The 13,313-nt window shown below is 36.8% G+C and overlaps 1 protein-coding gene across 1 annotated transcript in view; it reads right to left on the minus strand.

Moving 5' to 3' along the window:
- Positions 1-13,313, minus strand: part of Eya4 (EYA transcriptional coactivator and phosphatase 4) — a gene marked incomplete in the record, with an annotated part of 282,930 nt that overhangs the window by 38,581 nt on the left and 231,036 nt on the right. Inside the window, 2 exon segments of the mRNA XM_008822102.3 lie at positions 1,367-1,450; positions 3,490-3,626. Coding sequence (XP_008820324.2) covers positions 1,367-1,450; positions 3,490-3,626 — 221 coding nt within the window.

Raw genomic sequence — 13,313 nt, forward strand, 5'->3', positions numbered from 1 at the left:
ACAGTGGGTTGGGCCCTCCCACATCACTCAACAATCAAGAAAATGCCCCTCAGACATGGCCACAGGCCAGTCCAATAGAGGAAATTCCCCAATTGAGGCTCCCTCAACCCAGGTGTGTCAAGTTGACACTAAAGCTATCCAGCACAACAGTTATTGTGTTAAGTGGTCTAAGACTCTTTTCAAGTGATTGTAAAAAATTATTGCCTTTCATATCTACTTAGAAAGTAAAGAGAAATGACAGTATAGATTCAGCCAAATGCAGTTGAATGCAATCCATTATGACCTATCTAGAAAAACATAAAATAGTTGCTAAAAATGGCATGCTGAGTTGACATCAGAAACCATCCACGAATGTGTTATGATGCAAAGATACAGCAAGATCTTTCTGTAGCTGTAGCTATGATATGTGAAAGAATAAAAGTGAAATGTTTGAAGAAAGCAATCAAAGGTAGGCTATATTCTCATTTGACTGATTAGATAGAATTCTGACAGTCAAAGACGTAATGGCCCAACAACCTTTGTTCCCAGAAAGGCAGTCTGCTGCAGTTCTATCAGTCCAGGGAGCAGCACCTGCCCAGATACAGCACTGTGATAAAAAGTTTACTACAAAAGCGAAGCAGGAGAGAAAAACAGCCAGGTAATGAGCCTTTGCTCATTGACTTTGTGTTCCAGAAGGGGTATTATCTCTAGTCACTTCAGGGGAGTGCTCAAGCTGCAGAAAAACACTTTCATTCATAAATCTGAAAAATCTGACAGGCCAAAGACAACTTATAAATAGCACTGATGACAAGAATTTGTGCAGCAAAATCGTTCAATTTCATAAAGTTCTCCTAGTAGGAACTAATATGCCTCACAATGTTTTGAAACTCACATAGATTTACAAATTCTTTCTAAAATATGTGAGAATAAGGATTTTTTTCTTAATATAGAAACTTGGTTACTGTGAAGAATGTAAAGGAAATCCAACTTTTAAAAATTATTTATTTTTATTTTGTGTATATGAATGTTTTGCCTGCATGTAAATATACCATGTCTGTACAAGGCCTAGAAGGCTAGAAGAGGGCATCAGGTCCTCTGGAACTAGAGTTACAGCTAGTTGTTAGCTACCTTTGGGCCTCTGGAAGAGCTTCAAGTGCTCTTAATCTTGGGACCATCTCTCTCCATTCCCAGAAAATCCGATTTTTAATTAGCTTTGCAAACATTGCTAATACACATCCAAGAACAGTAAGACACTCAAAAGAGATAATTAAGAGAAGACGTGACAGACTGCAATAAAACCACAAAATATTTTAGAAACAGACTTTGATTTTTGAACCAAATAAATTCTAACACCCCATTTTGAATGAAATGCCTTGATTCCCCTTACCTTGCCATACTTTTGTGCATAAGACCCCGTGAGCAGTGAGTGGAAAACAATGATGGTTTCATCCAAGTCCCAGACAAACACACGCTGAAGAGAAAAGGCCAGTGTCAAAATGTTATGTTGAAGAACACAAATCTTTACCCATAGAAAACATCCCCTTCATTGAATGTAAGTCTTGACACTGGTTTATGGGAAAGTATCTACTTCTGGTATTTGTGTTTTTTTTTTTTTAATTTGCCAAATCTAACTCCTGTAATACTTGAAGGGCATGGTTCCACAAATGATCACAACATAATAGTCAGATGAGTTAATCCAACATTAAACTGAAGTTAATATATAAAGGATACACTCTGACTTTATGATAGAAGTTTAACCATTATATATATTTATAGTTTTAGAACTCATGGATTCATGAAAATTTGCGATTTATGGAAGACATTAAATATATTGTGCATGACCATAAGGAAATGGAGTCTTACAGACTCCTGGGACCTTGCTCGTATGAGCTTTCAGCAATGGTGACAGCATGCACAAGATCCATGCAAACTTAATCTGACAAAACCCAGCATAGAACTGGGGAAATGGGCAGGAGGCCCCAACCTTAACCATGCAACTATTGGCAGTTGATCACTGCTAGGTGAGGGAAAGTCAGTCTTCTTTAATGGAGTGATGCTAGATAGGCTGACCAGGCTCCAGTGGACAAACTCACACCGAGGGACACCTAGGTACACAAATTTGACTCTCTAGGCCTTGACATATAGGACAGAATACATAAAATCCTGTGGGTGGACTATGGGGGGATACAGTTAGAGGAGGAGGTCTAAATATGATTACAATGTATTATATGAAATCCACAAAAATTCAATAAAAATATACATTAAAAATATTTAGCAGAATCTATGAGCAGCCTCTAAGCAGGAATTACAAAATGTGGACCTCTGGGTCACAGTAGGTTGGTGAATGTGTTATTTGGCCTGCAGAGACTTTGGAAAGATTTCAAAATATTCATCAACATTTCAAATTTAGGAAATCCCACCCAAACATCAGGGTTTTGACTTTGGCAGAGAACCTTGGGTTTGGGCCACACTGGCTGGCACTCCAACAGTGCATGACTGGTGTGCTCCTTGGAATGGACTAGTGTTCCCACCCCCACTGTCTGCTGGGTTCCCTAGCTGGTCACTTATTATATCCTTTGCCAAGCTGCTGAGCACATTTAAATTAACTACTAGTGTTGCGCGAAATCTCATAGGAAGAGGCACAATGTCTGCTATTTGATTCGTATCATTTCTGGAAATTCAGTTTCTGTCCTTTAGTTGAAATACACAGTTGTGTAAGAAACAGTATATTTTGGTTAATGATAATTTTCTTGATGTTTTATAATATAAACTCAACTTGATCAGTGCAGTTATTGCTCAAAAGAGCTCACAAATGGAAAGAAACTATACATTAAAAATTTCACTAATACAACTTTAACACACATACCAACTGACAAGTTGTCCTTTCCAGATCGCTTTTATTTTCTTAAAATTATTGACTCGTGTGTGTGTATGTGTGTGTGTGTGTGTGTGTGTGTGTGTGTGTGCGCGCGCGCATGTGTCTTTCATCACTTTAATGCTGCCAAATACAGTCTTCTCAGGATATTATCCCCCAAATGATAGCTTTCTTTTAATTTTATTTTTTGTCAATTTGGATCAAAAGATCAAACTATATTAGGCTTTAATTTTTAAAGTACTGCTACTTCAGATTTTCTGTTGCTTTTAATTGTGCAACTACAATGAAAAAAGTCTCAAAAGTCAAAGATATCAAATACTTAAGACAAAGCAGGTCTATTAGATTTATGATACATTCATTGGCTTAAAACGTGTCATGGACTGTCTGGGTTTCTGTATTTTAAGAAAAGATTTTACTTTTATTTACATGTATGCATGTCTGTGTGAGTGTATGCCGTGGTAATGCCCACAGAAGTCAGGAGAGGGTGTCAGATTCCTTGGAACTGGAGTTACAGATGGTTGTTAGCTGCCATATGGGTGCTGGGAATTGAACCCAGGTCCTCTTCAAAGGAGTCAGTGCTCTTGACCACTGAGCCATCTCTCCAGTCCATATTTCCTAAGAATAAGTAGGCATACCTCCAGGTCACTGTCAGGAGGTGGGGAAGGATTATTTTTCCGGCCTCTTCCTCGAGACTTTGACCCAGAACTCCTACATGTTCTGTCATCAAGATCTTTAATTGGTGTGGAGGGACTCTGTACAGCATCAAACTCTCCTACAAACAATAAAATTTTTGTCAAGAAGAGCAGTTCATTTTCAGAATAAGCATCTTTATTACTAATTATCTTAACAAATTCCTACACAGCAGACACTTCTTTATGAAAAAATTATAATTCAATCATGCAAACTTATAATTTAGTGAAAAATCTTCATAGGTCATACAAATCCCTCATAGAAACTTGAATGTCTTTTATGTGTCAAACGCCTTCAACTTACTGTCTGAGCTTTCACTTTTTTTCATTTTTAATCTGTTTAGGTCTAGCCTCACCTTATTTTGGTCACCCTTCAGAGAATAAGATGTCTTTCTGGATCAACTCTGCTCTCTACCTGTAAACTTACTTCATAGCTCTCTTAATGAACCCCATTAGCTCATTAAGTAACCCCATTATTTGCTCCATCTTTGATGCTCCCCTCAAACTCTTCCTTTCCCAGTCCACTGACACGTTAACAGTCCTGTTTCTTGATGCTGCATTTCCATCAAGATACTCTTTGAAATCTTGTGCATATTTAAAAAAATATTTTATTATTTTTATTTTATGTATATGAGTGTATTGCCTGCATGTATGTGAGCGTACCCATGGCATGCAATGCTACACAGGTCAAAAGAGGGCTTCGGATTCCCCTGGAACTGGAGTTAAGGACAGTTTGTAGCCGCCATGTGGGTGCTGGGAATCAAACCTGGGTCCTCTGCAAGAGCAGTCAGTGCTTTAACCGCTGAGCCAACTCTCCAGCCCCAGAAATCTTGCACATATTTTGCAATTACAGTAGATCTCAGACTACAGTACTTGCATTACAAGTGCTAATAGCCACAAGTGGGCAGTGGCTATGGGACTGGGTGGTACACTCGTTTTCCAAGCCCTGATATCCAATTTATTAAAATCCAACTTAAGTTTGCTGAAACTTGAATAAACATACTCTTGCTAATAGTCTTGTAACCATCTGACTGACAAGATCAACAGACAATATCAGTCCTTCTCTTTCAATCTGTGATGCCTCTGATACTACTGTTAAACTCCATTCCTCAGAGTTATTATTTGGCAACTGTTATCCTGCATATTGCTAATTCTGGCCTCTCCCTTCCCAGTCCTCTTCCACTTAAGAGTTGTGGATTTCTGTCCCACCATGCCTGGGAGCAGATGTTGAGGAGTTCTCACCTTCCTGCTCTGAACAACCTAGGAGATGTAACCATCTCATATGATAATGCCTCTGTATTGAGGACCCATGAACAAATCTCCTTCTATCGAGGCCACATCTGAAATTTCAGACATTTTATCTAACTGGAGTCTGTATGTTCTACAAATATCTGAAATCAAGCCTCTTTTTAAGTTGGTGACAATGCATCTTCAGAGGCAGAAAGTACTGAACAGTGGCAAACCTGTGTTAAGCGTTGCTAAGATAAACTGAGGCCAAATATGTGGCACAATATAGGAAAAGTGCTAAGGTTACTAGATGACTTCAAGAATTCATTCAGCCTCTATGAATCTCAGTTTGGGTATATTTTGAAGTCTGGGTAATAGTAGGTAATAGTAGCTACCTTTTTCAAATTACTGAGGGTAACCAGCTTTATATTTAATTTAAATCATATGCATAAAATAAAAAATTCTATAAGGGTCAGATGGTAAACTACAACATACTTAAATCACATATTTTTAATATTTTTTATTTTTATGTGTATGAGTGCATTGACTGTATGTATGTGAGTGCACCCATGTTGTTCAATGCCCACTGAGGTCAGAAGAGGGTGTCAGAAATCCTGGAGCTGGAATGCTGATGGTTTTTAGCCACCATGTGAATGGTGGGCTTCAAACCTGGGTCCTCTGCAAGAGTAGCCAGTGCTCTTAACTGCTGAGCCATCTCTCCAACCCCCTAAATCACATGGTTTTAAATATAAAGATATTTTGATAATCACCCTTTATCATTAAATTTAAATAAAAGAATCCCCAGGGCAACCAGGCAAATCTGCAGAAATGGCACACTTAGGCAGGAATTTCCTGAGAAGCATTTGATTTTTATACAGCTAATTTTATGAATCCTTTTTAAAAAGACTTATTTATTTTTATTCTCTTAATGTATGGGAAAGTTTGTATGGTATGTGTGCAGTGCCCACACAGTCCAGAAGAGGATGTCTGAGCTGCCATGTGGGTTCTGAGAACTGAAGCTGACTCTTCTGCAACAGCAGCAAGAATTCTCACCAACCAACTGCTGAGCCACCTCTCTTATCATTTCTTTTGATTATAATATTTTTTTCTTGGAAATACTATACACGACAAGATAGGATCCAAAATAGGTCTTTATGAACATGTTATTTGCTCCGAAGCCACTGCTAGCACAGCTGACTGTACCTGTGTCACTGCAATAACCTGGCAAGAAGAGACAGCATATAATACAGTGTTTTATTTGCAAGTTTGAATATGACCATATCTGTGGTAACACATGTTTCCATTTATTTGGATAGGTTTTAGATATTTGAATGCACAGAAACTAAACTATGTAAAACTTTTTCTATTCTCATTTTTTTTGAAACAAAGCTCTCCTTTGGGTTATTAGATGTTGCAAATCTAATTCTCTTCTTCAAGTAACATGATGATTCAAATTAACTGTTATTTTTTAAATTTTATTTCTATTTGTGTGTATGTGTCAATATGCGTACACATGTATAGGTGCCCAGGTGGCCAGAAGAGGGCACTGGATCCAGTGGATCTGGAGTTACAGGTTGTTGTGTGCCACCCATTGTGGGTTCTGGAAACAAACTCACGTCCTCTGCAAGAACAGCAAGCGCTCTTAACCACTGAGCCATTTCTTTAGTCACAAATTAACTCTTACTTCTCTGTAGGGCAGGGCCACCCTGTAGCCCCAGTAGGGTCTGGAACTCACTATGCAGGCTGGGCTGACTTTGTTTTCAGATAGCTACTTGACCCTCCCACTGAGCGCTGTGATTAAAGGCATGTACCACCACACCTGGCTAACACTTTTAAAGTAGCCTTCAAAAAAGGAAAACTTTGGGGGTGACAGCTCACAGAATCCTCTGTCTCTCTATATATCTACATATATGTGTACATATATATATATATGGGGGTTGTTGAGACAGGGTCCCATGTAACTCAAGCTAGCCTCAAACTTCCTAGTAGCCAAGGATGATAACAAACTCCTGACCCTCATGCCCTCACTACTTCCTGGTTTCAGAGGTAAACACATAAGTCCTGGCTTTAAACTTTTTGTATATCAATTTCCAGATGTCAAATACCTAAATCCTGTTTTTTTTTTCTTATAATAGTGCAAGGATTGAAAGAAGAGAAACATGGAAAATTCCAATTATCATCTTAATTTAAGGGTAACTGGTTATAGACTACTTCATGCCTAAGGTGTTTAGTAGCAACAAGGCAGATATTTAAACCTGAGATCAGCAACTGTCATAGTGGTGATCAGAAAAGTCTTGGTCATAGGACATGTAGTTTCTCTACATGATAGAATTTGTTCCACTGATTCTTTACAAGTTACTTATAGATCGTAAAAGTGCTCCACGAAGACAAAATATGGGCAAAAGTGTCTTCATAGGAGTAAAGTAGATCTTTTCATGAATTGTGAATAACTCTGCTTTTATTAAACTCTTAGGCTGTAACATGCACTGTCATTTAAAAAAAAAGTATCAGAATGTGTTTGCCTTCATTCTCTGCTTATTATATTGGTGAGATTATTCATATTATAGCCCAGAACAACTATTCTTTCCTTAATTTTTCTGGAACTCCATCAAATATATATGTTCATATATATAGCATGAATTGTGAATAACTCTGCTTTTATTAAACTCTTAGGCTGTAACATGCACTGTCATTTAAAAAAAAAGTATCAGAATGTGTTTGCCTTCATTCTCTGCTTATTATATTGGTGAGATTATTCATATTATAGCCCAGAACAACTATTCTTTCCTTAATTTTTCTGGAACTCCATCAAATATATATGTTCATATATATAGTATATAGTAGTCACACTATTTGATGATTAGAAGGAAAGCTGCTATGCTGTACTGTTTTGTGCTATGTTGTACTGTGCCGTACTACGCTGTCTGTTTTGGGTACTGCATCCCTCTGGGGTACCTATCTATATGCAGCAGTGGTATTGCTTCATCAGGAAAGTGGCATAAGTTCATCTTGTATAGACACAGGTCTTTTCTAAAGTGGATTTACTGACTCAGTCTCCAGCAACAATATTCCCATTGTTCCATGTCTTTGCCAGTTCTGGGTATTGTTAAGTCTTTATTTCTACCTCTGAGGATAAGTGGTGATATGTCATTGCTATTTTAATTAGCATTTTCTTGATGAGCAATAATGATAATATTTTCATGTTTCTTGTCCATTTGATATTTTCTTATACTCATTAATGTTTTCATCCATTTAGAATTTTCTATTTTCTTACTGACTTGTAGAATATTTATTGTGAGTATTGTGTATGTGTGTGAGAGAGGTTTAAATCTCATTCTAACACAGAACTTAGGTCCTTTATTATTATCTTTTAATAATGGAAACATGTTTTACTTAATATACTAACCAACATTAATCAGCTTAATTTTGTGAGGTGATATGACTTCAGAACTCTTGCTTTAACCACCAGGCTATACTTCCTCTCCTAGATAGCAACAGACACTCCAAGTTACAAAGACGCCGTATCTTCATCTGTTTCTGCTGATCAAGAGTCCTCAAATTACCAACCACAATGGAAGAAAATATTTGTAAACCACACATCTTATGTATCTAAAACATATGAGAAACTCAATCTACTTTCTAGTATAAAAACAAATAACCTGACCTTATCATGAACAAAGGATCTAAGCAGACATTTCTCAAAAGAAGACATATAATGGTTAACTAATATGTGAAAAGTGATAAAAATTAATTAAAGAGATGAAAATTTAGACTACTGATGTAAACTCATACTTGTTAGGATGCCTATTATCAAAGAAGACAAAAGACAAGTGTTTGAGGAGATGTGAAAAAGAACTGCAAACTATTGATTGGCATTTAGATTAGCATACACGTTTGATAGAATAGTATACAAGTACCTCAAAAAGTAAAAACAGGTTTATCCAATTCCAGGAAGAGATACCTGCCTTTTGTTCATTGTTAAATATGGAATCAACCTAAGTATCCATCAAGACATGAGATGAATGCATAAAGAATGTATGATATAGTCTGCGGAATGGTATTCAACTTTAAAGAAGAGGAACATCCTGCCTTTTGGGACATCGATCACTCTGAAGGCCATTATGTTAAGTGAAATGAGTAAGGTAAAGAGAAAAGTATCACATGATCTTATCCACATAAGGAGTAAAACAAACAAACAAACAAAAAACCTCAATTCCATAGAAATAGAGAGTAGGACAGTGGTGACCAGAGGCAGTGGGACTAGGGAAACAAAAGGGCAGATATCAGGCAAAAGGTAAGGTCAAGAAGTCCATTGTATAATGCAGAAATTCTTCCAAGAATGTGTTATTGTTTTGAAAATTGCTAACAAATTTCAGCATTTGCACCACAAAAATAATGCACATGAATTGTTACATATATTATTTAGCTGAATGAAGCCATTTCACTATATGTAAATTTCAAAACAACATACACATGATTAACATGTGCAAATTTTTATTTTTCAATTTAGAAACTTTCAAAGGAGTCACATAGGCTTCAAACATTTTATGCGAGAGGGAACCCAAACTGTCATTGAATGACTTCACAGAGGTAAAATTGTACTTTCTGTGGAGGGCACTTGATGTCTCTGGCCTCCCACAGTGACCAACCACGTGCAATCATACTGACCTCTATAACTTTTAAAGATGCTGTCCGTTTTCCCAATAAAAAGCAAAATCAGGACTGTGGGCTTAGTGGTCATTAAACATTTGTTGAAACTACTTTAGAGTTGCTAATTTTCACTCTGCCTCTGCCAAATTTCACTCAGATAAATGCATAATGGCACAGGAACACTCTAGGGAAGGAGAATGGAGTTTGGCAAATAAATTCAATGTGGTCCTCTTCATGTATAGCCCCCTTGGCAGTTTTCAATGAGAAGATGTAGCACTTTGCTTCTTGAAGTTATGCAAAGGCTACTAAGTCCTGCTGAAGAAGCTGGTGTCTTTTCAGAAAGGGACATCATTTTCCTGGCTCTTTTATATTTCTGGAGCACTTGTTAAGTTCAATTAGCTAATAAACTATAGTGTTTTTCAAAGTCTCATAGTAAAGAATAATGTTACAAATTACTAACCACAGTTAATTTTTTAAATGTTTAAAGTATTTGAAAGGAGGCTGTAAGAATATCTTTCATCTTCATGTGCTAATCCGTCCTCAAACTTTCAAAATGTAAATCAAAATAATAATTTACCTTAGATAAACTTCATGTAAAAGTCAGAGAAAGATCTGTATAATGACAAGGAACTAAAATGTCTGCTTTTAATGATCATGGTAGTGTTTCTGTAAATCCATTGTCAAACTACCTAATAAGGTAAAATAAATAACTGAATGCTATTTGCAATTTCTAAATAACATCAGTCATTACCAACTGCCTCAGGCTTTTCTACATGATTGAATAATTATCCTTTAATCAGTACAGTAATGAAGAACTGCCCTTTATAAGTTTTGGATATTTAGATCCAACTTTATTTCATTAGGTTTATCTCTAAATCAGGGCAGGCAGCTGTCTCTTATTGAAAATAGGGAATGTTTCTGTTTTAAACATGAAGTCCACAGCGAACGTTCTATGAAAAATTGTGGACTTAATTGCTAGGTCTGGGCTGTAAGTCCAAAAATGCAGAATTGGTTAATAGGAAATTCTTTTCCAGCCCTTGAACTAAATCCATCAGATTTCACCATTAATAAAGAAAAATCCCATCATTATAAACTTCTTTGGTTTTTGGATGGCTGCCAGAACTGGAAAGGCAAAAACCAAACTTAAGGCTACCTTAAGAGTAGGTCTAAGTTCATAGACTTCCCTGAAAATTCTGATAGGTATGCAATTACAATGTTGGTTTGAGAGAATAATATATTTACAAGTAGAAAAATGTTCTGCTTTAAGTTCAGAAGAAAGTCTGATAGAATCTGAAAATGGTGTCAGACATATTTGTTGGCATCAGAAACCAAAAGAAGCAAGAACTTGTAGCATTCTGGTAGTGCACACAGAATGCTGCTTAGAAGATGTCCCCTTCATCACCACCCATCCCCGCTCAGTATATGCACCTGCCTGCATGCAGTATTTTTTTAAATATTCTTTTTTACTTTTTTAGAAGAATCATGTCATTACAGCTTTAACATACTCAATAACAGTTTCCAGAGCAAAGATACATCTCTTTCAAAAGTGGCTATAAAAATTTTAGGTTCACTGTTGAATAATACAGTTATACAATATCAAACTCAGTATAAGCCCGGTAAGACATAAAATGGAATGAGTTTTTAACCTTTAAAAAAGACCTCCATTTCATTTTAAAATATACTGTTTCTTACAGAAAGACTCATTGTTTCTGCTAATAACACTGAGATGTTGGTGCATGTGTCTCTAATCTGAATGTATCTGATTATTACTAGTCATAATTGGTTGCACTTGGATCCTTGGCACCTGTGTATATCTATAAAGTCATCAGGTAGATTTCAGTGGTAATGTTTTAAGAGTCCATATGTATACTTAAAGGCTACATAACAAGCAACAATGCCAGATAGGAGATACCTTCTTTTGCATTATTGGCCAGGGTGTCCCAAGGACTCCCAGATAGTAACCCAGCACAGAACTGAGAAAATGAACAGCAGACCCCAATCTTATCTAAAGGAATATTGACAACTGATTGCTGCTAGATGAGGAAGAGCTGACCTTCCTAAAACAAAGACCTCTAGACAAGCTGACTAGATTCGCTGGATGTACAAGTAGTGGGGAAGGGCTGGGAGTGCCACCAACACATCAAACAGTAGCAGGGATATCAGAGTATAAGGGCTCTAGTGGGGGCAGGGAGGCTATGGGAGGGTGCCATCTGGGAAGTGTGTGTATAGTTGAATAAGATGGTTTGGGATGTTCTGTGTGATATACACACACACAAAAAATCAACAAATTTAAAAAAAGAATTATATTTGAGGAGGAAGCATAAAAATTTATATCATGCAGCATTTTTTAATGTTAATAAATATATATTCTGAATACTGGGAATGGAAATTATCCCTGGGGGAGAGAAACTGTTGTGATCAGATGGAAATGAAAGCAAAATCAAGTTTGGACTAAAGTCCTACACTACACATAACACACTGCAGGTGTGGTTTCCATTCGTGGTAGCAGCAGTCCAGCAATTTCATATACACCTGCTCAGTTCTGCCTGTGTCTCAGTCTCCGACACCTTGGTGAAAAGCACTTCTGTGGTATCTTACTAGTCACCATGCATTTAACTGTAAGAATGTACTTTTACTATATAAGAGGAGGGTGACAGGCATCTCTCTGCCTCTAACATCTCCACTGCTTATTAAGAAAGGATTCTGAAATCAGTCGGTCTTTCAGTCAAGGCCAGATCCTTTATGAAATGCAAATACTGACTGAAAGAAGACAAATGCAATTTGGAACATGTGATTAAGCCTGGGGTTAAACAGTGAGACTCACAGGGCAAAATGTTTAAGGATCTGAGATTGCACATTTACTTAAATTTGGGGCCCTGGGTGTTCATTGGCTTCATCTTGGGACTGGCTCTGCCTGAGGTATAAGTGCACAAGGACACTCTGGACTGAAGGACAGCCTGAACACTGACAAGGAACAGGAATTCAGAGGACTGTTTATTCACAGAAGGGAGAATGTAAGAGGAGACAAGGAGAAAAATTGAAAAGTAAGGTCATGGAAAACAAACTACGTCATCTATAATGTTTTTCATTGGGTCTATAGTTAGAGATGATAAAGTGGGACAAGCTAGATGATCCAGTGGGTACAAGTGCTTGCTACCAAGCTAAGCCTGAAGATCTGAGTTTGATCCCCTCGACTCATGTGCTGGAAGGAGAGAACCAACTATTATAAATTGTCCTTTGACCTCCACACATGCGTTGTGCACTTACAAATGCACACATACACACACACACACACACACACACACACACACAATCCCCTCCCCACAAATAGTTGTAATAATAAAAAAGTTTTTAAAAAGATATTATAGTCTCCAAAATGGTTTATTTCTTAATATTCTGCATATTATCTTGCATTTTCCCTTTTCAATACTCATTTGTATTTGCTTTAGGCATTTCTTATTTAAACCAAAAGCTATCAAGTGCAAAGACCTCAGTCAATAATGAAATACTATTTTCTGTTTTCTCAACAGTGTTGAAGCCTAATACACACTGAACAAATAACTGTTTAATTGATGAAACTGGGTCATATTGGCCCTACTTGTCCAACTGGAAAAACATTTAGAGTGTTTTGATCTATTTTGATCATGTTTTTCTATTTTTTTCTCTTCCAATATGGATAAGAAAGAAAGCAAAAACATTTAATTAATCTTACAAAATCTTGAGCACAGAAAAATATACTTGAACTCAATCATGTTTATTAAAAAAACTTAATCTCATTTTTCTGGTTGAGTTTTGAGAATCTTTATCGATTCTGTATTACAAGTCCTTTATCAGATATGTATTTCAAAAATATTTTCTCCCCAACTGGGCTTGTCTTTTTGTTCTTCTAACAA

This window comes from Nannospalax galili, unplaced genomic scaffold (assembly GCF_000622305.1).
Source record: "Nannospalax galili isolate Female #2095 unplaced genomic scaffold, S.galili_v1.0 scaffold186, whole genome shotgun sequence".
Taxonomy (NCBI): Eukaryota; Metazoa; Chordata; class Mammalia; order Rodentia; family Spalacidae; genus Nannospalax; species Nannospalax galili.